The sequence below is a fragment of the Lampetra fluviatilis genome, chromosome 7, assembly GCF_964198595.1.
Source record: "Lampetra fluviatilis chromosome 7, kcLamFluv1.1, whole genome shotgun sequence".
NCBI classification, from domain to species: domain Eukaryota; kingdom Metazoa; phylum Chordata; class Hyperoartia; order Petromyzontiformes; family Petromyzontidae; genus Lampetra; species Lampetra fluviatilis.
The window spans coordinates 4,753,170-4,779,089 of NC_136281.1; the positions used below are offsets into that span (position 1 = coordinate 4,753,170).

General features: G+C 45.1%; 2 protein-coding genes across 10 annotated transcripts; one reads left to right on the plus strand and one right to left on the minus strand.

Annotated features, from left to right (window-relative positions):
- Positions 1-438: 438 nt before the first annotated feature.
- Positions 439-12,477, minus strand: DPF2 (double PHD fingers 2). Of its 9 annotated transcripts, none has more exons than XM_078858239.1 (13): positions 12,411-12,477; positions 10,919-11,079; positions 9,889-9,996; positions 8,517-8,638; positions 8,333-8,425; positions 7,938-8,039; positions 7,179-7,257; positions 6,933-6,974; positions 6,257-6,391; positions 5,766-5,894; positions 2,611-2,723; positions 2,411-2,492; positions 439-2,242 (listed from the first exon to the last, which is right to left on the minus strand). In XM_078858239.1, exons 1-13 carry the CDS (start codon positions 12,440-12,442, stop codon positions 2,172-2,174), a joined length of 1,269 nt encoding a protein of 422 aa, XP_078714365.1. In that variant the 5' UTR covers positions 12,443-12,477; the 3' UTR covers positions 439-2,171. The 9 variants fall into 9 exon arrangements, with proteins under 9 accessions (XP_078714365.1, XP_078714364.1, XP_078714369.1 ...); XM_078858238.1 differs by having other exon boundaries at positions 10,889-11,079; XM_078858243.1 differs by lacking the exon at positions 7,938-8,039.
- A 3,431-nt stretch (positions 12,478-15,908) lies between these two features.
- Positions 15,909-25,917, plus strand: MED6 (mediator complex subunit 6). Its single transcript, XM_078858249.1, has 8 exons — positions 15,909-16,371; positions 23,268-23,427; positions 23,918-24,009; positions 24,393-24,475; positions 24,747-24,855; positions 24,948-25,060; positions 25,148-25,175; positions 25,302-25,917. The coding sequence occupies exons 1-8, from the start codon at positions 16,350-16,352 to the stop codon at positions 25,439-25,441; spliced, it is 747 nt and encodes a 248-aa protein (XP_078714375.1). The 5' UTR covers positions 15,909-16,349; the 3' UTR covers positions 25,442-25,917.
- The last annotated feature ends 3 nt before the right edge of the window (positions 25,918-25,920 follow it).

Consider the following 25,920-nt stretch of genomic DNA (forward strand, 5'->3'; position numbering starts at 1 on the left):
TTGCTTGTAATTAAACACGTCTCCACAAGGGCTCTGTATTACTCAAGCTATACTCATGTCGATGCACACATTACGTATCTGTATATTCAACTTTCGGGCCAGTGCTCTACATAAACAACCTTCAGTCATAAAAAGTCAACTTTAATCCTATAAAGCTCGCAGCTCTCGTATAATACGCCAAGACATTCAATCAGGTGGCGGAAAGTGGAAGTCGGTGATACAAAATTCACGGATCACTTGGCGCAGCGTCCAGCGTATGCATTAAGTCTAACCTACGGTACGCGATCTCTCCAACACAAAGGACACTTCCTGAAATTCACTCTGGACCCCTGTGGAGCAGCATGTGCGGCAACAGCATTAGCAACCTCAGGTATTTAGGTGTTCTGCAATAGTTTAACACAGACAACATGATACAATAAAATGCTCTGTCAATAACACTACGGAGTGGCCATCTTTATTGGAAGTGCCTCCCTCCTCACGTTGTGGGAACACGGCTGATGACCTAATGGTGAGAGACGGTCAAGCAAGCATTTATTTCCGGCTACACGGTACACTTTTTAAAACCAAAGGATAACAAACGGGCTATTTTCTCTTGTGCAGGGAACATTATCATGACTTTTGCCAAAAACAGAAAACAGTTATGGAAAAAGGCAACTACTATATTTAGGGTGCCATTTTCTCCCTTAAATGAAAGCTATTCACTAATTACAAAAACCTAGAAATGTCAAATGGAGTTTAAGTTGGGTTTGATTACACAAGCTACTAAAAGCACAATGGGGTTTTTATTTATGAATATATTTCCACCCATAAGAGGCGATATATGTGGAGTCTATTCAGCAATTAAGAATACTGCAATATTACGACAGTACCTTTTTATGGACAACTGCTGCGCTCTAAAGTAAAACACCGTTAATATGCCGAGCAGCATGAGTTGATAGTAACAATGATCCCCAGGAATTATACCGGTACTCCCCCCCCCCACCCGCTAGCATCTTAATATATTGAGAAGTACCATCAACACCTTGAATGTTCTATATTAACTATGTGAGATAACTACAGTGTACACTGCATAATCTACCTCTTTTTACAAAAAGTTTACAAGCCAGCCACTTTGTCATCTTCTTGCCTGCTTATTAACAGTATACAGACCAGATCACACCACACATTATTACACTAGGTGAATTTTTAAATGATAATTTTTCAAAAGTAACAAAACTAATACCCTACATAGGCACTATATGCACGTTATGGCATCTACCAAAACAAATATCTGTTCAATTGATTTATTCATTTTATGACCATACATTCTATTGTACCATCCTTTTATTATGTTTCTTCTAAATCCCTAAGCAAGCTTGAACATTACAGTAATTTAAAAAAACATCAGCTGCAGTACACAGTAACTACTTACTGCAGACCTTGGCATAATAGGTGACCAATTACAGCACTGAGTAAACAACCAGCACACGGGGATGGTTGGTACCCAAAGCATGTAGTACCTAGGTAAGCAATGGCAGTGAACACACCCTCATGGGGAGCCAACCCAACGCCCAGTAAGATACACCAGACTGCTAAGGATGGCCAAACAGGCAAAAAAAACTCTTACAAAAAAAAGGCCTGCGGAAAGTACTGCTCTCTCCTTTCCACAAGCAGGTACACAGCATAAAAATAAAATCTACAAACTTCTCAAAATTTGGCGCATATACACACAAATTACATAGGATCTGGTTGGTGTACATTAGGTCTACTCAGATTCTATTGGCCACTGTGATATAAAACTCCACTATTAAGGCATTTATGGTTACAATGTTAGAAAATGATTGCATTGTTTACCTCCTCCGAGCGCGCAATCAGAGACATAATGCCCATGCTGAATTTCTATGGATCAGTTGTCAAGCTGCACGAACACCCCTCCATATAGGTGACAAAGTAAATGTAGAACAGTCATGTCATCTGATGCGCAAATATATCGACAACGGGTTAATTTCGTAAGTCAAAAAAACCTACCTGTAACAATACATTAGAGACATTACATTCTTGGTTCTCAGCTACACTCAAAAGATACCAATTGCAACAGGAGACAAACCGTGGCTCAAACTTGGGTTTACTAATTGGGTATGCCCTTGAGAACTGAGTCATCATTCAAAGATGTTGGCATCTAGGACCCCATCTTATGACTGGTTGGTATAGACAGATGCCTTTTCTTTGAGTAAGTCCAGGCAAAGGCGGCAACTCCAGCTTCCTGCAAATAAGACGAGCAGAATTAAGTTTCAAAGCTTTAAGCAAATGTAACAAAGTCTGAAAAAAAGTATTTGCAAGACCGTTTCAGTGCATGCTTTTCCAATTATACAATTAAATTATATTGACCCGGAAGTTGTCATTTAATGGTGGAATTTGAACTGTTTCTTACCCTCTGGGGGCTCAGACATGGCAGGGCTGAGACAGTACATGTGATAACCACGGTCGCAGTCATCGCAAAACAGCAGCTGGTCCTGCAATGAAGGTGAACACTTGTCATTACTGTGACAATGTTACGTAATCCGCCAAGCCAATTACAGGAAGAGTGTAAATGTCTGCCTCTAGTATGAACGATGGTGTCCCCGTACGTACGTCATTCTCAGAGGTGCCGCAAATGTTGCAGCACTTGCATTCAATGCACTGCCAACGGTAAGTCTTGACGGCGGCGATCATGTTTGAAGTGAACTGCAAGCAAGACGGGTGTCCTACGGGGTGTGCAAAAAGGCAGACTGGTTGTTAAAAACCATGAGCAGAGACACACAGACAAGATATGATATTAAATACAGCATTAACCCTTTAGCTGCTGGGCAGAACAAGACCTACTGCTGCTTCGTGTCAACAGCCATCACACGACAGCTCAGCCAGGTTACAGAATTCATTTAGGTTTAGGAGCGCAATTTTTCGTCAGGATGCCAATGGCCCTAAGGTGTCTACAATAAGCAGTTTCAGAGAATGTGATGTTTTGCACAAAAAAATACACAGAGACTGTATAAAGTGCAAACAGCTTTATTAAGAATAAATAAGATTGCTTTTAATACTTTACACATTACAACTCATTCCACAACTGAACCAATAACATTACATTGATATGCGACCACCGTAAAATTGCAAATCATTCTAATGCCGAATTATTGCAGTTAACAAATTTACATCTCATTTAAAATTTAAGTATTAGTTTTTTCAATAGGTAATATTCAGTGGCAGTTCATCAAATGCATAGAATAAAAGAACCCATCACTGAGATTTGTTAAAAGAACATTTACAAACATCACCACATGACCCAATGGTATGCAAAAACTTAAAATCAAAGCATGCAAATTACAATCAACATTTCTGGCCCTGCAATATTCAAGAATTATTGCAGTAATTTGAGAACACAACTAAATACTAATCAGACCAAAAATTTCATTGCAGGCAAATACATTTTCCTGAAGAAAAAAACACTAATACTTATCAACCAAAAATAGAAATGGTATCAAAGTTGATAAAAATTTAAAAATGACAGGATGAAAATCCATTACTTTCCATGTGCAGAAACATGTTTTCCAGTCCTATTGAAATGTTTTTAAAATGTAGGCTATTCTACCAATTATTTAAGCAATGCAAATGTTAGATTTGCCTGGAAAACTATATCACCCACATTCTGATAAATTAAGTATCACAGTATATTTCAACAGTAGTTCATTAGCATACAAACATTTTAGACTAACCCACTGAAGCCAAAATCCAAGTATTCTTAAAAGGGTGTGCCAACACGTTAAACATAGTTAACATTCAGAGCACTTCATCTCAACCTCGTAAAGACATGTTAAATCCAGATTCAATGCCATTAACGGCACTCTTGCTTTTCTAAAATATCATAACTTACAAGCAAAGAGTAAAAACACGGTGGTAGTTTTTTTTTACCTTCTACAGATTACCCAACAAGATGTTAATCTTATTCTTTGGGTCTTTCGGTAAAGTCAAGTAGATAGGTTCAAAGAAAATAAAACTATGACGTTTTGATCACAACACAAGCAGTCATCATCAGGAAAAAAGGTGACTTTACCGAAAGACCCAAAGAATATGAATTCCTGCAGTCACGAAAGCTTTAAGTCAAGATTTACGATGTTAATCTCTTGGCACGCTAACATTGTGACCTCGACACTCACATGACCCACAAATAATGGATGCTTTTAACTTAAAAAATAAGTTAACAAAATAATCTGAGATGTGTATTGACCCTAAAAGATGATATAGCACAAGTGTACACCAACACCATCAATGAACCATCTTTGTAATGGAATGGCCAACTGCCTGCCCAGCGCCTGAGGGTCATACTACATTTAAAAAGCACACAAACTTTTACAATTTAACAGTTGTTGAGATTGTAATGTAAAAAGCATGATGTGGAAATTAATGTAAAGCAAAGGGACATACCTGACACTGTTCATTAAGAGATGGGCCTTTCCACGCCACTTATGAATCACCCAGTTGAGGAGCTACTGATGATGGCCAGCATTAGCTAATAAGCTAGTCACCCATTCTCCATAATGTATGACCGTTAAAAATTGTCTGCCTTTCAACAAATCATTCGATTACAGACTTTCAATAGAAAGCATTGCTAATTAAATAAAGTTGTTCTTGAGGTAAGCAAATTACTATCACAAATACAGTGTGCAAACTGCAGCTCTCAATGCAAACTTTAAAAACTAAAAGCATAAACGTATTGAAACTACGTTTTGAATGTACAAACTACAGTATCTCTTTTTTTATTCACAGGCTGTGGTAAAAAAATAAACTCCTACTAACACGTAATACTCTAAAAAAATCTACATTATTTTCTTTCCAATTACGCTCAAATGAACTTACAAGAAAAATTGTCTGTGTACTGCAAATCTCCTTGTTTTTCAGTGCTACAAACCTTTGCACTTGAAAGGATGCTAACCGCAGAATAACATTACCTAGTACATAATTACACTTAACGTTGAGAGGTATTTGTTGCATTTAGTGTGCATGGCCATTCAAGTCATCACTGCAAAGCAGCTCCTGGTAATCGTCTTCACCAAATCCCAGAAACGTAGAACAGTCGCTATCGGAGGCTGCAAACAACTCCTCTACAATGCGCCTGTCCACTTCCGAGACTTCACGCTCTGGCACCGCCAACATGTGCAGGACGTGATACAAACACAGGAGCTACAGTCACTCAATCTTTCTCATGCATGGTGAAAGAACAAAACTAACAAAAACGTAGCAAAACTGCACCAGATTTATCAAATGGCGAATGCAGAAAAATGTAACCTAATAATGCTGTTAATGCAATGTCTTATTCACACGACCAGCAGCAAATGGTTAATGCTGTAAATCTTTTTCAACTTTTCATCAATACAACGGAAAAAAATGAGCGATGTTTAAAAAGGTGAAGCATTATGTGCTGTCCAGTAAAACAGCTAGTTTTTGTAAACCTAAAACATCATTTAGAATATAATTGTCACAATTCACTATTTAGTATTATTCATATTCAAAAAGCCTCTTTTAGTTTAAAATGCAAAAAGTTAATCACTGAAAGTTACTTGTACCTTTCAAGTGTATGTAATGATCAGAAGGCTTTGATTAGACCAAACACTTTGCTTATTGGTGAAGCAATGTGCACCACTGCAAATTAAGTACAATGAAAACTACAATGCCCAATTTCCAAACATCACCTCACTTAATGCACTCAATAAAATGTGATAAATATACAAAAGATAAGAGCGACAAGAACTTACCAGAACGTCCACAGTCGGAACAGGAAACCAATTCTTCCGGTTGTCCTGTCTTCTTGTTCTCCACAGAGCCGCCCAGACAAAAATCGCAGTAGTTGTTAGGGTTTGCCAGCCCATCAGGACCTTTTTTGGCTAAAAACAACAAAAACAGAGGCATGTCATTATTAAATGCAGACAAAGTTGACCTAATGACAAACGGTAAACTCCTTGACTTAAAGCTGTCGTGACTGCAGGTATTCATATTCTTTGGGTCTTTCGGTAAAGCCAAGTAGATAGATCAAATAATAAAAAATAACAATATTGGTATTCTTTTTATTATATATGTTTTAATCCACGTGGCTTTACTGAAAGACCCAAAGAATAAGGTGAACTCCTTTTCAAACCGCACCGGGTATCTTGCTTTGGTAAGCTCATCCCAATGTCCTTGCCACATCTGACAAACGGTGCCAGGCTCTAGAAAAAGATCAGCCAGTGAACAGATGCAACGGGCTAACCTTTGCGGTCCTCCGAGCGGCGCGTGACAGGTGTGGCGGGCCGCGAGTCCTTGTCCTCGCCCTCCTCATCCGCTAAGTGGCTGTGCGTGTAATGATAGCTCAGCCCAGGGCGGTTCTTGTACCGCTTCCCGCAAACTTCACCAGAGAGAAACAGAAAACGTAGCCTGTGAAGTGTGACGCAGCACACCATCTGCAAGGGCTTATTTATTCCGCACTTTTTTTCTCGCACAGGTTCAATGTGATTTTAAAAAAATACTTTTTTCATAACACCACTAAAATACCAATTACAGCAAGCCAGAACAAATGCAGTTAACAAAGAGGTATAAAATGCTTAGTATGATATTACAAATGCTGTACAAAAGACTGGTTCAATAATAAACATGCAATGTTACATAGCCTTTGATATTTGCGAAAGCCATACATCTAACATTAAAATTGTTAGTAATTTTTCATTGACTTCAGGGGTATTAAATGCAGAATGCATAACACATAAACAAGCAGCAGGTGGTATTCTTCGTGAACCTTAACTGGTAATTTTAACGGGTTTTTTGTAATTTGTTGCATAAATTTGACCAAAAAAGTTGATTACAACTGTTAAAATGATCATATTGCTAATCAACTGTTAATTTTGTGCAAGCACCATTATTTAGAGTTTCAATAACACAAGGGTGTATACCTTTATCAGACGCTTTTGAGCTACGTTTGTGTTTGTAACTATCTGAAAGGGAAAGAGAAAAAGGCATGGAAAAGAGAGATCAGATGAACACAAATAAAAAAAAAGAGAAATAAAAGAACAGATGTAAAAGTTAGAATGATGGCAGACAAACATTGAAAAGGTTTAGGTTTCAAAGACAGCTTTCAAGGACTTGCTCTGTATCATGGACAGACTGTTTCTGCAGACTTCCTCCACAACAGTACTCACTGTCGCATGCATACGGCTTGTCTTTATCCTCCTGTGCTGCTGCTTCATTCTTCTTCCTGGTCCCAGCTGCTGCCTTGCCCTGGAGGATCAGGGTACAGGAAAGCCAGAACACTCGCTAAACAAACGGCCAGTGCAACCTGCAGTACGCATGCTATTCTGAGGGTCATGGAAACACAACCTGATTGATGGGAAGATGAATTGACCATTTAGGTATGGCATGCAAGCAGTCAATGCTTCACAAAACCCATGCAGCTTGCAGCAATGTGACCAACCATGCCACAGTTAAATGTAACTCGATTGCAAAAATGAGTAAAAGCAACATCTACGTAACACCTTCAGACAAGACTGCACTTGATAAGCCCATTGCAATGGTGTATCAAACACTCAAAATGCTAACATGACAATGTCATGCAAAAGCAAAATAATTGTAATCGCTGTAATGTAATGGCAGCTTTAGGTCATCAGCATTAAGGAGGTTCAATAAATTTTATACAACAGTCTATTTCCCTAACGAATGTAGTTGTTAGTAATTGCATGTAAACTAACTTGTTTTTACACAAGCAAAGGCTTCACATATTAATGTAAAATAGTTGCCAAATATCCTTACCTGCAACAGGTATTTTAGTTCTGAAAGCCAAATCGTTTTTCTGTACTATTGTTCCATAACGGCGAATCCTCCTTAAATTAAAACGTCTAATAAAACAACAGGATGTCCCATGCCCCATCCAACGACCCCCTTCTCATGCGTTTCAAACTTACACTGTTGCCTGCTTCACAGCTCATATCACCCTTGTCCTGCTCATCAGCAGGACTCTCCACTTGTCTTTCAGACTGCTTCTTATAAACACGCTTCCCTTTTGCCTACAGAATACAAAGTACCCACAACCACCCACTGGGCAGCACAAGAATAACAGTCCCCAAGGCTACAGCTCACGCTGACGATGCAGCATTTCCATTCTTTTTAACTGCATCTGTTTACAGCGGTGTTGTCAGATGCATGTTTTTGCATTAAAATTAAAACAAGACACCTTTATATATGCACACAAAATAAATTACTTCTGAAAGTACAACCAATACACTATTTTCAAACTGTATTTTATATCCGACACTTAAATACACCTCAGAATATGTTTGCAATTCTTCACAATCCATACCCGTCCTTTGCTCTTGGGTTTGCGTTTAGGCGTGTCCTCTTCGTAATCTTCATCGTCCAAATCGTCCAAATAATCTTCGGCATCAAAGACTCTCTGTAAACGAATGGAGTGGAGATAAGCGTCTACAGTGCAAAAGGCTCTGCTAGATGATTACATACCCGCACAAAGGCTAAGCTGAGGGTACCTGGAACTCGCTGATGCTGTCATCCTCCCGGGTGTCAACGCCTTTGCGTTCCGTCATGTCTCCACGGAGCAGCACCTCCAGGCTGGAGCACTCTGGGTCTTTCTTCACAGGCACCTCGCTTTCTGTAAACAAAACACCCAAGACACAAACAGCAACCGTGACAGTTCTTGCATTACCACCATTTTTTTATCAGTTTACATGAAATGGTTATGTTGAGTTAAATGTACTTGCAACATTTGAACCTTATGGCAGGACCCCAGGGTCCCGAATAAATGGAAGCCCCACCATGCACATAAACGCCACGACCCACCTGGCACGGATCATTCTGTTGTGTTGTCCAAGCGCAGCAGCGAGGATTAATGCGCAGAAGAGCGAATGCACTCCATGCTCGGGTATGAGCAGGATCATAAGTCTTATCCAAAGCTGCTCAAACTGCCTACACGACTTAAGTGAAACTGCTCTCTTATCTTCATTATTTGTGACCTATCAATATCTGCAGCCAGGATCAATCATTGACAATCCTATTACCTGCAGATATTTAACAGATGAGATGCGTTGCACCGTTAATTCCCCCTGTTTGATCATACTTCTCTTGTTCGTATGCATCTGTGCAGATAGGTTTTTTTTTGCGGTTAAGCCATATTCTCCACATACCACTCGTATATATGCAGATAAGAGTAGCGGCGACCCACTACTCTGTACAGTAACATTGGTATAAACGCTTATTAGAATATGAACAGCACATTGAAAGCGCATACTATTTTATATACTGTTCACAGAGTGCATTCACAAATCCACACTAAGAAAAACGATGATTGACAGAGGGGTGTAAATAATTATTTCGATAGTGTATTTAAATAGAGGTACTGCAGGTATGAAGTTTTCAGTTTAAGGGCATAGTTTAACAAGACAACACTTGCCACCATCCTTCAAACCCATTGGCGGAAAAGAGCAAAGTTTTTGTTTACATTATAATGTTTATGTGAGAGCCGGGGGCTTATGGGACCCCGGGGTCCCTCCATAAGGTTCATTTGTTAATAATGTTCAGTTATTGTCATTTCAATTCACTGATATTTTACCATTAAGGTCAACTGTTTTCCAGGTCTAGGTACCCATAGCTACAATGAGCGTTTTTATTAGACAAGGTGTAGTAAAAATTTTATTTTGGACTTTGAACCACGACACTAACGTGCAGAGGCTGCGGTTGCACATACCAGAGCTATTAATGTCCGTTTTACAACACCCAACACGCTTCTGTTAATTCCCAGCAGAAATTACCAGGCAGCTGTGAAAACCTGTCAACTTAAGGGCAAACTGGCTGCGTTTCTATTACTTCAACCTTTCACTTCAGTCAACGACAAGAGATGCTGACCTGGTCTGATATCGGTTATTCGGAGCCGTGGATCCTCGGGTGGTGGAAGCCGTCTCTTCTTGCGCCAGCGGCGTGCTGGGTATGTGTAGAGCTGTCCTGGCGCAACGCCTGCTCCACCCAACACCACAAGCACAACACGGAGCGAGCTCTGCCAATTGCCGCTTTCTGAAGATAACACTTCACACAGCTTGTTTTCAACTAAACGAAAGCATCTACTTTCATACATGGTTCAGTGGTAATCACCTTTAAGATTATCACCATAACAAACAGGGTTTATATCTCTGTTCAAACTGAAAATGTAAGATCCTAAATTATGCAGCTATGTTAACTCCATGTATATCCCTAAAGCATATAAGTCCACGTGCACTAATAGCATCCATTCAAACGCAAATAGGGTAATTACACATTCCACTCATCTCCCAGATGGTCAACATGCAAATTGGCACCATAGGGTTGTATGGGCACTAGTTTGTGAAATGCTGCTCATTGAAAATCATGTCAGTGTACGGGTGTAAAAAAACGCACCCAACTCTTATAGACAAAATCAGAAAACACAACCATGCACTATGGGAAGGGAAGCCACAAGCTGTGTCCCTTACAATTAATGGAATTTATGGACCTCCATGGCTACTTGTCCACCAACTCAAAATAACCTTTTCAATGCACCTTTGCATTGAAATGATATGCACGTTAGTCAACAACAACAAAAAACGTAGCTCTTATTTTGTTGATACACTTTGGCAGTAACACACAGGGCCCAATACAAATCTGATGTTTTTTCATGGAAAAAAAAGTAACCATTAGAAAATAAAGCATGGCCGTGAGTATAGCGACGCCACTGGAGCGCTATCATGCTTAATGCCATATTTAAATTATATTTTCATGAACGAAGAAGCAAACCAATGTCGGACAGCCTGGGACACAAAGACTGTATTGTGTCTGTAAGAGTTGTTGGTGGGTTTTATGGGTGCGTGTTATGTGAAGTATTTCAATCTGAAACCAAAAATGTTGGGGGAGAGGCTGCGCGGACCAGGTCCACGATGCCGCTTTTCCATCCATATGTAGCAGTTGTTCTGCGCGACACCCGTCTGCGAGTCCAGGAAGGGCAGGCGTACACTCCTCTCAGCACACAGCCGTGCATTGTAGTTGTGGCAATGCTCTATCGCCTCCCTGTAGAACTGGTCTCCGAGGCTGCGAGTTTGGATATCATGCACAAACACAGAAGTGTAACGCACGCATGTAGGCATTGCAGCGAGAGGTTCAATGCAACCACGTGGGAATGCCGGCGTTTAACACGTGGGTATGTCGTTTTAATATATATACAGGGGATCTAAGCATGATGGTGTTAACCCCAAACAAAACCAAGCAGCAGCAAAGGGAGAGATAGTAACATTCACACAACAAGGGCTTCTAAGGAGGTTGTGTCCTAAAATACACACCAAGGTGAGGAACGATATAGTCAATACGATATACACACGTGCCTTTTGAAGGAGGGCATGGTTTAACACGCACACATACCATGGTACAGCAGAGTGGAAAGAGAGGTGCAATGAGGCATGACAGTGTATCACACACTGGTCAATGAAGACATTTTAATACAAACACAAATATCCTTTCAGACTGCCGGGGAAAGTGCTGTTAACGAGCACATGTATTTCAACACGCGTGCAGGAGCAATGGGAATTGTATATACTGCTGATGGTGGGGAGAAGAGGCAGTTTTAAAGCACAGATGGGAGCAATGGGGGAGGGGATTTAACTCATTCACGCCCCACGCCATCACGGCGGCCAGTGACGGCATCAACGGCTGCGCAACCCAAGGTCGCTCTCGTATTTGACCATCGCCTCCTCAACACACAACAAACAGAATAGCATTGTATTAACATGAAACAATAACTGCAAACAATAACGAGAGACAATAAGGCGGCTTCCCCTGCGTGACCCCGGTCACCGTGACCCCCATTCCGGTCAAACGTGGCCGAGGCTGCGGCCATTGTCACGGATCAACGTGTCCACGCACAGCACCAACACGATTATCGTATCTTTGTGTGTGTGTGTATAAATGTCCGTATTAATTGTATTGTTATACGAGGAGCGATATAGTCGCTGACAAGACTATAGACAGCTTGCGAGGCCATGACTCCCGACGAGAACTTTTGCAATTAGGACAATAGCGCGACAACAAGACACGCCACGTCGAGTAACGACGAAGAAGCCCTCGCTCGAGTTGCGACGTACGTACACCGCTTTTAAACAAAAAATAAAGACGGTAACATTTATAAATCGCGTCGTTTTTAATGCGCGTGAGGGAGTCTGGCGTCGCCACGTCCTCAGCTCAACAGCGCCTCAACCCGCGCTCCCTCACCGCATGCGAACATCATTTGGTGGCGCGATTTTAATCAAGAGTGGCAGGGCGACGCTATGAAGCAGTGTTTGTGCGGGAGAGAGCGAGAGAGACACAGACGACGCGAAGAAGATAACGCGGCGGGTGGAGGTGGTCGTGGAGGCGACGCGGTCACTTACGCCTTGAGCGGGTTCTGCACCACGGCCGCCATCTTGCGCTTCTTTGTGCCGCGCGCGGGAAAACAAAGAGCCTAGCCCCGCCCCTCGACATCCGAGCCCCGCCCCTGCTACCCGAGCCCCGCCCCTCACTACTCTAGCCCCGCCCATTATTACTCAAGCACCGTCCCTCACTACCCTAGCCCCGCCCATCATTACTCAAGCCCCGCCCCTCACTACCCTAGCCCCGCCCATCGTTACTCAAGCCCCGCCCCTCATTACTCAAGCCCCGCCCCTCACTACCCTAGCCCCGCCCATTATTACTCAAGCCCCGCCCCTCACTACCCTAGCCCTCCCCATTATAACTCAAGTTCCGCCCTCATTACCCGAGCCCCGCCCATCATTACTCAAGCCCCGCCCCTCACTACTCTAGCCCCGCCCATCATTACTCAAGTTTCGCCCCCTAATCGCCATAGCCCCGCCCCCTAATCACCATAGCCCCGCCTTTCATTACCATAGCCCCGCCTCTCATTAACCAATCACGACTTCCTCACCACTCAAGCCCCGCCCCTTGCTGCCGCCCGAACCCCGCCCCTCCATTACCCGAGCCCCACCAGCTTCTCACGACCCCCGGCCCCCGAGCGATAAATTATTTCAATTGATAATAGTTTTTTTGGGGTTAGATCGCGTAAACATGTATAAATGTCAGTTTAACACGTAGGCTTTTGCGACCAATATTATTCATGATCAACGTTTTTGGTTTAGATCGCGTTATTTAACACGTTCCTTCAGAGTGGGCAGGTAGGAACTTGGTTGGACAGCGCATTCGTGCACGACAGACAGACAAATAATCCCTGGTGGGCAGTGTGGAACCTGTTGTTCGTAACCTGTATGTATAAAAGATAACTTGACTTTAGGTAGCCAGGCAGACAGCCCCCTTAACGATCGCCTCCCCCTCCCTTAGGCCCCTCCCCCCTTAGGCCCCTCCCCTGACCCCCTTCCCTTAGGCCCCTCCCCTGACCAACCCCCCCCCCCATATCCTCAGGCCCCTCCCCTGACCCCCCTTCCCTTAGGCCCCTCCCCTGACCCCCCTTCTGTCAGGCCCCTCCCCTGAGCACCCCCCCCCCCATATCCTTAGGCCCCTCCCTTGACCCCCCCTCCCTCAAGCCCCTCCGCTGACCCCCCCCTCAGGCCCCTCCCCTGAACCCCCCCTCAGGCCCCTCCCCTGAACCCCCCCCCCCCCTCAGGCCCCTCTCCTGACTCCCCCCTTCCTTAGGCCCCTCCCCTGACCCTCCTCCCTTAGGCACCTCCCCTCTCCGTACCCGGCAGTAGGTCTCCACCAATCAAAGAGCTGTTTGTAAGGTCTCCACCAATCAAAGAGCTGTGTGTATTATATATTTATTTATACACGACAGACAGACAGCTAAATAAACCCTGGTGGGCAGTGTGGAACATTGTTCCTCCCTGTATAAATGTGTCGTAACCCTCCACCACCCGACACGGCCAATCAGCCAAAAAGTGTCATGTTGACAAAAGACAAATAGTTCACTGCTTTAGCCCACCGGTGTGTTGAAGCGTGAAACCACAACATTTTCAACACACCGGTGGGCTAAAGCAGTGAACTATTTTGTCTTTTGTCAACGTGACACTTTTTTGCTGATTGGCCGTGTCGGGTGGTGGAGGGTTACGACACATTTATAAATAACGCGATTTAACCCAACAAAATCTGTATTGTAGATATTGGTCACGAAAGCCTACGTGTTAAACTATTTCAATCGACATTTAACATCGACGAATACTGCAACAAATGTGTTGTTCCTTGAGGCTTAACTGTTCGTCAAAACGAGACAATGGGTGAAGACGGAAACGGTGCACACAGAGGCAAGCGCATAACGCACGAGTCAATTGTTCTAATCGATGCGTGGGAGGGGATCTTTGGTTTACAATCAAAGCGCCGTGAGAGGAGGGGGAGGATGAATCGTTGCATGGAGCGTTACTCCCCCAGCACCCCCCACAACACCACCACCCACAACACCACCTCCCACAACACCACCACCCCCCACAACACCACCACCACCCACAACACCACCACCCCTCACAACACCACCACCACCCACAACACCACCACCCACAACACCACCACCCCCCACAACACCACCTCCCACAACACCACCACCCCCCACAATACCACCACCCCCCACAACACCACCACCCCCCACAACACCACCACCACCCACAACACCACCACCCCCCACAACACCACCACCCCCCACAACACCACCACCCCCCACAACACCCCCCCCCCACAACACCACCACCCCCCACAACACCACCCCCCACAACACCACCACCCACAACACCACCACCCCCCACAACACCAGCCCCCACAACACCACCACCACCCACAACACAACCACCACCCACAACACCCCCCCCACAACACCACCACCCCCCACAACACCACCACCCCCCACAACACCACCACCACAACACCACCACCCACAACACCACCACCCCCCACAACACCACCACCCCCCACAACACCACCTCCCACAACACCACCTCCCACAACACCACCCCCCACAACACCACCTCCCACAACACCACCCCCCACAACACCACCCCCCCCACAACACCACCACCCCCCACAACACCACCCCCCACAACACCACCCCCCACAACACCACCTCCCACAACACCACCCCCCACAACACCACCTCCCACAACACCACCTCCCACAACACCACCCCCCACAACACCACCCCCACAACACCACCACCCCCCACAACACCCCCCCCCACAACACCACCACCCCCCACAACACCACCCCCCACAACACCACCCCCCACAACACCACCTCCCACAACACCACCCCCCACAACACCACCTCCCACAACACCACCTCCCACAACACCACCCCCCACAACACCACCCCCACAACACCACCACCCCCCACAACACCCCCCCCCCCACAACAACACCCCCCCCCACAACACCCCCCCCCCCCCCACAACACCACCACCCCCCACAACACCACCTCCCACAACACCACCACCTCCCACAACACCACCACCCCCCACAACACCCCCCCCCACAACACCACCACCCCCCACAACACCACCACCCCCCACAACACCACCACCCCTCACAACACCACCACCCCCCACAACACCCCCCCCCACAACACCACCACCCCCCACAACACCACCACCCCTCACAACACCACCACCCCCCACAACACCACCACCACCACTGCCTGTGCCCCGCTGCTAACGGGCCCGGCAGCCAATAGCAGAGGGGCTCTTGACCCGTCACGCCCACACCCTGCCGCCAATTAACGCGAAGCACCCAATCGGAACTCTCCCTCGTGCCCCACCTCGCACCACGGGAGCCAATGACACCACCCCCCCTACCACACCCACCACACCACCCCCCACCACCCCCTTCGCCCCCTCACACTCTCCCCCCAAAAACCCCTCCCTTCCCCCCTCCCCGCAACCCCCAACCCACCCGCGCGCACGTGACGCGGGTGGGGACTGATCACTCGCGCGGGCCACGTTTTGTAAATACGTGACCGGGGGAAATTGTCATTTACTGCAACGTGCGATTATTGCCTTTTCTAAACCACACGTTCTGTGAATCGGTGGGGGTTTTGTTTGTCGTTGTTGCTTGTGGTGTTTAAAATGTGTCGACCGTGCATTTAAAAAAAGGATGCGTTAACTCGAGCGCAGCGATATATGCGGCTGTACTTGTAGTTAGTTGTATGCGGATGCTGACACGATGGGCGAGCGAGCCGTCGTGCTTGAACCTCAGCACCACGCTGTGAGAAAACGTAGGCGTGACGTCATCGCTCAAGCCGCGTTATGACGTCATTCTCGCGTGAACTTCTCGTTGCTGCGTGACGCCATCGCAGAGTTTCCGGTGACGTCACTCGCGGAGGGTTTCCCAGACCCCGAGGCCGCGATGGCGTCCGTGGACGGCCGAGGTGAGGATGGAGGCGTTGCTGCTGCACCACACAGACACCGCCTCAACCTCGACTACCACCATCAACCATTACCTCGACTTCTACCATCTTCACTACCACCATCATGAATCACCTCGACTTCTACCATCTTCATTACCACCATCATCATCAATCACCTCGACTTCTACCACTACTACCACCATCAATCAGCTCGATTTCTACCATCTTAACTACCATCATCAATCACCTCGACTTCTACCACTACCATCTTAACCACTACACCAACCACCTCGACTTTTACCACCTTCACTACTACCACCACCATCAATGACCTCGACTTCTACCACCACCATCTTAACTACCACCACCATCAATCTCGACTTCTACCACTACCATCTTAACTACCACCTCCACCATCATTCACCCCGACCATCACAATTGCAACCACTACCAGCGCCATCAACTTGGCAGGACCCTCCTGAAATGGTCATGAGACTCGGTGAGGCCTTCCTGAGTAGGAAACGTTTAATCCAAATCGCCACGAACAGCAACTGCCATCTCAACTATGGTCCACCACCCCGATAACCACCAGCTAAAGTACAGGATCATATCTAAACAAGCATCATCTTATTATTGGTTCTTTCGGTAAAGTCACGTAGAAGGGAAATAAGAAAAATAAAACAAAAAATGTACTTGCTGTGGTTTTCACACCTGATGATGATTGCTTATGTGGCAATCGAAACGTCGTGAGAATGTTATTGTTTTTATTTTATTTACCTTCTACGTGACTTTACCGAAAGAACCAAGAATATGAATCCCTACAGTCACGAAAGCTTTAAATCGAAATAAAAGCATCATCTTATAAACCATCGTCATCTCAAACACGAGCTCCAATGTTACTGAACTGTATCTCCTTCACAACCATCATCTTCTCTGCAGCACCTTCATCTCCACGGCATCACAGTCATCATCATCATCATGTCCAAAATCGCCATCACCATTCGTATGGATGGATTCCTTAGTTGGGCTGTATGAGCCCGATACATTGTCGTTTGAGAACAATCGCAATTTCGGAGAAAATGGTCCTGATCAAAACTAGTGTGGTTAATGACTGGTGTGATTAATGTGCATGGGATATAGCCATACAGTGAGCCTACATTGGGGAGAGTGCACTCAGTGTTAAGGCTGTGGCTATATTGGCTGCAGTGTTTTTTCAGACGGCTTATGCTTCAAGTTCAAGTTCATTTATTAGGTATAGCCCTGTGAGCCATTCAGCTCTTGAATCGGGTGCAACCGCAACAAACAAAAAACAAAAACATGAACAAAAAACATCTTAAAGTGAATATGTGACTAAGTGCAAACAGAAAATCCAAGAAAAGACAGCAAAATATTGCAGAAAAAACACCGTACACCAACGCTGTGTGCAAAAATCCCAGTGGGATGCAAGTCAAACAACAACAACAACAACCACAAGACAGCTTAGATTAAGGCCATCAGTCTAACTCTGTACTACAACAAACAAACATGGCTAAACCAATACACTTTTCGAAATCACCAAAATAAAGCCATGAAAGCAATGAAAAAGCAATCATAGGAACTGTGACAGAATTTTCACAATAAATGGCATAAACAACATGTACTACCAAAACCCTGCAGCCATAGCTGGCTGCATGAGTCACTCCACCTTTAAGATCAGCACACTAAATCAAAACACAGGTCATACTTTGTAGCGATCATCCGGAGCGAAACATTTTATTTTAGGTCACTGAATAGCACTGGCAGCTAGGGGTGTACAACTCCTCTAGAGCAGTTTTGAGTGAAGATCTCATAGGTAGTGACTCAAGTTTCAATTTATTGGCAACAGCATTCCAGACCCTGGGGGCATCAATAGCAAAGGCCCTTCCTCCAGTATATGTACGGCAATAGGGAATATTAAGCTGGTAAATGAGTGTAGACCTTAGGTCAAATTTGTTCTTTGAAACAGAGATGAGATCCAGCAGGTAATCTGCAGATTCTTTTGCAAGTACATCATGAATAAATAAGATCTGGTGCACAAGCCGTCGAACATTCAGAGATGTTAAGTTTGACCCAATGTAGAGGTCACAGTGGTGAGTCCTATATGGGCAGTTCAATGCAAATCTTAAGGCCGAGTGATACATTGAGTCAAGCTTCTTCAGTACAGTACTTGGGGCTGATTTATAAACAATGTCACAGTAATCAAGTAGAGGCAGTATGGTAGCTTTAATCAATTCCAAACGGAACATAGGGGGGAAGCAGTGCTTGTGTCGATATAGAAAACCAATTTTAATTTTTGTCTTTTTCCCAATATAATCAATGTGATCTTCAAAATTCAGTTTTGAATCCAGGATGATCCCAAGATACTTATAGATCTTAACTTGCTCTATTTGATCATTATTTAAGGAATGTAATTTGGGGAAAATAACTTCCCGCTTTAGTCCTGGTGAGAAGCATAGCACCTTGGTTTTGGCAGGATTTAGGACTAGTTTAAGAGCAACTAGCTGATGTTGTAGTTTGTTGAAATCACTCTGGAGCTTAGCAATCACGTCATCCGGAGAGCGGCCAGCAGTAATTAGTACCGTGTCATCTGCAAAAAGATTTACCCTGGAATAATCCAGTTCAGTGCCCAAGTCATTTACATAAAGAGAGAACAAGAGGGGGCCGAGAATGGAACCCTGTGGAACCCCTTTTGTTATCTTAACACTGTTTGACCTCCAACCATCTGTGAATACAGTTTGGGTGCGAGAAAAGAGGTAATTTTTTAACCATTTTACTGTGTTTTCGGAAAAACCGAGGCAACTTATTTTACTAAGCAGGATGTTGTGGTCTACTGTATCAAAAGCTTTGGACAAGTCAAGAAAAAGACAGGCGCAGTACTGCTTATTATCAAGGCTACTGTAAATGTGATTCATAGAGTCTAATGCAGCAGATGTGGTGCTGTATTTTTTTCGGAACCCAGATTGTTTTAGATGTAATAGATTGTTGGCGGACAGGAAACTGATAATTTGGTAGTTCAATAATTTTTCAAAAATTTTCATCAACGGGGACAAAATTGAGATAGGTCGGTAGTTATTTGGATCATCTTTAGGGCCCCCTTTGTGAAGTGGACGAACATAGGAATGTTTCCATTCTAGAGGAACTGATGCTTCTTTGATGGACAGGTTGAAAATATGGGCTATAGGTTTGTATATTAGGTGACCAACACTTAGTAGAGCAAAGACGGGAATACTATCTGCTCCGGTAGAGGAGGACCCTTTGAGGAAGGACAGTTGTTTCAGAACATTACTTTCGTGGATTGGCTGAAAACTAAATTCGCTTAATGTTTGGATAGGGGTGTAGGAATTTGCATGAGCAGGGGTGACTCCCAATAGATTATCAAATAGGGTACCAGCTTCAGAAAAATGAAGGTTAAAATTGTCAACTATTTTTTGGGGATCTGAAAAATATTCCCCATTTCGGTTAAGCTGAACGGGCAGATGATCTGTTTTGGATGCCTTTTCGATACATTTGATTGTTTTCCAGAAAATCCTGGCATTTCCATGAGATTCAAGGAGAGTAGAAGAGAAGTAGTCATTTTTTGCATGCCGTATTTTTTTGACGCATCTATTCCTTAAAATCCTGTATTCTAGCCAGTCATTAACCAAATTACTTTTCTGAGCACATGCCCAAGCCTTGTCTCTAGTTTTCATGAGTTTTGTAATCAAAGGATCAAACCATGGTGGACGATTGCCTTTAGTTTTAAATTTAACCAACGGAGCATGTTTGTTAAGAATTTGTAGAAACGTGTACCTGAAGGTCTCCCAAGCCGTAGTCAGGTTTGGAATATCACAGACCTTGTCAATATCCGAGTGAAGCACATCATTAGTAAATGCCTGTATGCTGAAGTGTCTCATGGAGTGCTTCTCAACCAATTTAGGGGAGGCTTTGTGTCTGGCTGATGATCTCACCCCAAAAATGAAGGAGTGATCACTAAGGTTATTACCTAGAACACCAGTCAGTGCGAAATTGTGAGGGGCATTTGTCAATAGGACGTCAAGCAGAGATGACTGTCCCGGATTTTTTAGGTTGGGTCTTGTGGGGACATTTATTAATTGAAACAGGTTAAATTCATCTGCAAAATTTGTGGCCACGGCCGGCGGGTTTAGCCAATTCCAATTTAGATCACCCACTAAAACTATTTCACCTTTAGGGAGGCCCCCAAGAAGCTCTCTCAGTGCAGATGCAGCTTCAACATCCTTACCACTAGGCGGTCTATAGCAGCACACTACCAATATGTGTTGATTATTAGGGAGAGTTATTCTGAGAGCCAGACCTTCAAAGCAACATTTTTTAAACAAGGAGTGAGCTGGTGAACATGCAATAGTATTACGAACATATATGGCAATTCCACCTCCTTTAGATCCTCGGTCAAGCCGAAAAAGGTTGTAGTTGTCAATCGTAATCTGCAAGTCATTGACGGCAGGAGTGAGAAATGTTTCTGTTAGGCAAAATATGTCCGGGTCAAGATTTGCTACTTCTAGTTTTAGTTGACTTAATTTAATCAAAAGCCCTCTGATGTTGACATGTAGAACACCAACACCTTTTCTGCCAGAAAAATCTACAGAATTATATGAGTTCTTTACATTTGGGCCAGGATGAAGCTCAATACCACCCAGAAATAAGAAAAGTAGAATTAATAGTTTGCACAGGTATTTTCTGTGAAAGGATGAAGAGCGACGAACCTTGGACGAATAGCAGCAGCTCGCAGATGGTGTTATTTTTAAGAGCAGAATGAAGTTTGGAAGGAGTGCTGGTGAAGTAATGGGACAAAGATAGGGTTTAAAAGGATACAATGATGGAGTGTAGAAGTGTCTATAAGTTGTTTCATTAGCAGGTGTAGTGGCAAATTTAGCAATAAGTATTGACGCGAAGTAACGCGGGTAGCCGTTTGTAGAGTTGAGTGTGGCACTAGATATGGCCGGGAGGGACAGTAGTAAGATACACAGCAGGTGAATTGACATCTTTAAAACACTAAATTTAAACACACACACACAGCTCACTCACACGCAGCTCACCCTCACCCACTCTCACGCACAGCCCACACCCATGCAGCACAACGCACACACGGCCGCACACGCCGCCGCCATCTTGCTGCTGTTGTTGTTGCAGCTGCTGTTGTTGTTGCAGCTGCTGTTGTTGTTGCAGCTGCTGTTGTTGTTGCAGCTGCTGTTGTTGTTGCAGCTGCTGTTGTTGTTGCAGCTGCTGTTGTTGTTGCAGCTGCTGTTGTTGTTGCAGCTGCTGTTGTTGTTGCAGCTGCTGTTGTTGTTGCAGCTGCTGTTGTTGTTGCAGCTGCTGTTGTTGTTGCAGCTGCTGTTGTTGTTGCAGCTGCTGTTGTTGTTGCAGCTGCTGTTGTTGTTGCAGCTGCTGTTGTTGTTGCAGCTGCTGTTGTTGTTGCAGCTGCTGTTGTTGTTGCAGCTGCTGTTGTTGTTGTAGCTGCTGTAGCAGCTGCAGCCGACCCAACTGCAGTTGCAGGAGTCATACACGAAGCAGCCGCAGCTGTGTGTACTACAGCAGAGCAGCAGCGGGCGTGCGGCCTGGAGGCGCCGAGGCCGAATAGTTGCGTGATGTGGACGTGGAGAGGCGAGATGTTTGGCCCATCAGCTTCATTGTTCTGCTTCCATTGACGAGCACCCTCCACGTAGGCCTCGACGTAGGCCCCCACGTAGGCCCCCACGTGGGCCCCGACGTAGGCCTCGAAGTAGGCCTCGACGTAGGCCCCGACGTAGGCTTCTATGTAGGCCCCCACGTGGGCCTCGACGTGGGCCCCGACGTAGGCCTCTATGTAGGCCTCCACGTAGGCCTCTATGTAGGCCTCCACGTGGGCCTCGACGTAGGCCCCGACGTAGGCCTCTATGTAGGCCCCCACGTGGGCCTCGACGTGGGCCCCGACGTAGGCCTCTATGTAGGCCTCCACGTGGGCCCCGACGTAGGCCTCTATGTAGGCCTCCACGTAGGCCTCGACGTAGGCCCCGACGTAGGCCTCTATGTAGGCCCCCACGTGGGCCCCGACGTAGGCCTCTATGTAGGCCTCCACGTAGGCCCCCACGTGGGCCCCGACGTAGGCCTCGAAGTAGCCTCGACGTAGGCCCCGACGTAGGCCACGAAGTAGGCCTCGACGTAGGCCCCGACGTAGGCTTCTATGTAGGCCCCCACGTGGGCCTCGACGTAGGCCCCGACGTAGGCCTCTCGGATCCCTCAGGACAGCTACCTCGACGAGAGAATGATCCTGAAAAAAAAAAAAAATGCTACTACAGTCCTCAGACGCGGTGCAAGAAAAGCACCCTAACGATTAGGGCCAGTAATGTTACTAGGAGTAGTCCAGAGGATAGCCTGACCCGAACCCCCAACCTTAACCCCTACATTAACACTAAACAAGCAGCCTTCATAAATATTCAATGTATTGAAAGCTAAAGAAGTGGGAATTTGACAGGACCGCTAACGGTGTAAGCGGAACCGACTACTGTATGTTATTTGAACACACACCCTGTCCATAATTTTTTTTATCTGCTGGTATTATCGTGGCAGAGACTTGGTTTTATTTCCTCGCATCTGTGGGGGGACAGTAAGTTGTCAACTCCCTCTTCTGATCGGTGCCACCGCTACGTGGTTACACGTGAACGCGACTTGAACAGTCTGAATAAGTAGCTCAATTTAACATGTCGGCTTTCGCGACCAATATTATCCATAAGTTGTTTTGGGGTTAATTGGCTGTCGGGTGCTGGCGGGTTTAACGACAAATTGATATTTACGCGATCTAACCCAACAAACCTCCATTATGGAGTATCTCAAATTTTGATTTGAAGTATCTCAGTTGTCGAGCGCCTCTGCCTGACCTGCCCTCCTGCCACTCGCCCCCCCAGACACGCTTCTTGGGATTTCGTGGCACGACAGCGCGTGGATCCCTGTTCTCAACCCGGCCAACGTCCTCGATTACTTCTCCGAGCGCAGCAATCCCTTCTACGACCGCACGTGTAACAACGAAGTCGTCAAGATGCAGCGGCTCAGCCTGGAGCAACTCAAGTGCGGCCGCGCGTGACCCCCCTCATCACACGCGCGCACGCAGCTGATGATGTCCAGTGATGTTGTTTATTATGGTCAACCGTCATTGGACAACTTAGTTAAATGCTGTGTTAAAAATACACACCTCCGACACTTTACAATATTGTTTGGAGCTTAAATGCTTGGAAATGAATGTTTTTAATTGTTACTGGGGTTTTTTACATGCCTGCACTGTAATAACCATCAGGCTACGTGACACGATGGTTAGAGTGCAGGGTTTAAAATTTGCAAGATGTAAGTGGAGGGAATGACTTGACCTTTCGCCCCTTGGGTCGATTAAATTCGTATCCCTCTGTGGAAAAAGTGATTATCCTTTTAGTACCACTACTGTAGCAATGTCGAATTTCAACCACTGGCTGAGTGCAATAATCAGGAGCTAAATACTGCTCCAAGCTTGTTTGAGCGGGACACCACTTTTATGTTTTGTATTGTCATCCCTTTTGTTGTCCAGCAACATGACAGGCCTGGAGTACATCTTACTGCATACCCAGGAGCCGATCCTGTATATAGTGCGCAAGCAGCACAGACACTCGCCCACACAGGGTGAGCCAGCTAGGGCAGTGCTGCCCACATGCTGTTCATGTCACTTCCACCTTTAAGGAACGAGGCTGAAGCTGGCTTATTTTCCCGGCTTCTTAATTCAGTGAGCGGATACTCTCTTACTGCTCTGGTACGAAGCTATGCCAGTTCAACGTGGCACTGAAACTCCTGAAACCAACCTACTTAAACCATATTGTTGAGTCAAGTACGAAGCCACATTCCATTATATGCCAAATTAACAGTTTCATCAGATCTAGCAAAACAGCTTTCCGAAAGCAAATTTTCCTACTTTCCACGAAGTTATAAAATTGCATTAAACACGCTATATTTTGGTAACACATGAAGAATACTTTGTTAATTAGTTGATGCTGTTGTCTTTTTTGCAGTTACCCCATTTGCGGATTTCTATATCATTGCGGGAGTGGTATACCAGGCTCCTGACCTGGGCACGGTCATAAACTCAAGAATAGTATGCAGCGCACACAGTACAGACACTGCCTACACCCTACACGTACCACTGCCCAAGCATGCAGACAGCATGGACCTGAGTCGCCAAATGCAAAGTAAACATTGGTGAAATGTATGTTCTATCTCAAATGATCACCAATGAATTCAGTGTTAATAATTCCCAACATGTATTGTCTATTCACATATTTTCAATAGTTAGTATTGGATTACTGTGATGAATTTATTTAAATAATCTTGTACTAAAAGAGTGCCTGTTGTACTTTTGACAACAGCTGTCCGCTGTCCACAACATCCAGTCCGCATTCGATGAAACCCAAGCGTATTCACGTTATCACCCCTCCAAAGGTTATTGGTGGAGGTTCAAAGACCAAGACTTCAAAGGTAAGCAACACAACATTAACTGGCACGAGTCGGCTCACCATGCTTGATGCTTTCTGCACGTCACTTAACAATTACAAACATTTTTGTTCCAGAAAAGTCAAAGCCAAAGGACAAGAAGGATGAACCGAGCTCCTACTTCCAGAGACAGCGGGTGGACATGCTGCTGTCCGAACTGTGCCAGAAATTTCCACCTAAATATTACCAGGTTTGTCTGCCATCAAATATGTTGAAACCCTTAGTCACTGCCAGTGTACGACTGGATTAAAAAAATAAATTTGTCTTGTCTTTGCAGCCAAAGCCTGGAGAGAAACCTCTTGCAGGTAAATGAAAACCCCCACATTGAACACTCACCAAAGCCTCTCGCAACCACCATGTGTTTTAAGAATGGGAGCCATATTAATCCTTCCCATACTCAAGTACCTCTCACTCGCTTCTCCTTTCTGCAGCCGAGCAAGTGAAGAAAGAGAGTGAGCCCGTGGCAGAATCTGCCGTCAAGTCTGAAGACAAAGAATCAGCCAAGGGTGGCGGCACGCAGTCTGGGGCGGCCACAAAGCCGCCTGCTGAGAAGCGGAGCCGTCTGGCGTAGGGGTGCAACAGACCCGCTTCCCAAACCCCAGCATTGCTTCTTTGCGCCAAGGATAGATACCCTTATGCGATACGTTTACACAGCAGTTAGATGGTGCTATGCTAACTTTTACACTTTTTTTTACATTACAGGCTCTATGCGTGTTTGCAAGTTGAATATGTATATACAGTGCATACGTAATGGGTGGTTATGCCACCTTTGAGTGCTGCCAATGCCAAGTACAGCATTCGGTGTGAAGAGTGGTGTCAATGAACCTTGACTGTCCCCAGCCAGTGCAAATTGATTTACAATTCAATACATCGAATTCTGATTTGGCTCACAAAAAACTGTTGTACAATTCAAAGAGCGATGGGGTTGTGGTTGAATGTAAATATTCTCTCATTTGTACTTGTTATAAACAAAATATTATAACGGCTTGACAGTGTAATTGTGATGTAGTTTATTTTCACACGACATTATAAAAGAGTTAAACACGTCTC

Excerpts from the sequence above, each read along its gene's own strand:
- MED6 (XM_078858249.1), top strand. The coding sequence starts at position 16,350 with ATGGCGTCCGTGGACGGCCGAG. Across the intron at positions 23,428-23,917 it reads CTCAGCCTGGAGCAACTCAA|CAACATGACAGGCCTGGAGT; the intron begins GTGCGGCCGCGC and ends TTTGTTGTCCAG. Across the intron at positions 24,856-24,947 it reads CAAAGACCAAGACTTCAAAG|AAAAGTCAAAGCCAAAGGAC; the intron begins GTAAGCAACACA and ends TTTTTGTTCCAG.
- DPF2 (XM_078858238.1), bottom strand. The coding sequence starts at position 12,442 with ATGGCGGCCGTGGTGCAGAACCCGCTCAAGGC. Across the intron at positions 8,639-9,888 it reads AATAACCGATATCAGACCAG|AAAGCGAGGTGCCTGTGAAG; the intron begins GTCAGCATCTCT and ends TTTTGTTTACAG. Across the intron at positions 6,392-6,932 it reads CTCAAAAGCGTCTGATAAAG|TTTGCGGGAAGCGGTACAAG; the intron begins GTATACACCCTT and ends TCTCTGGTGAAG.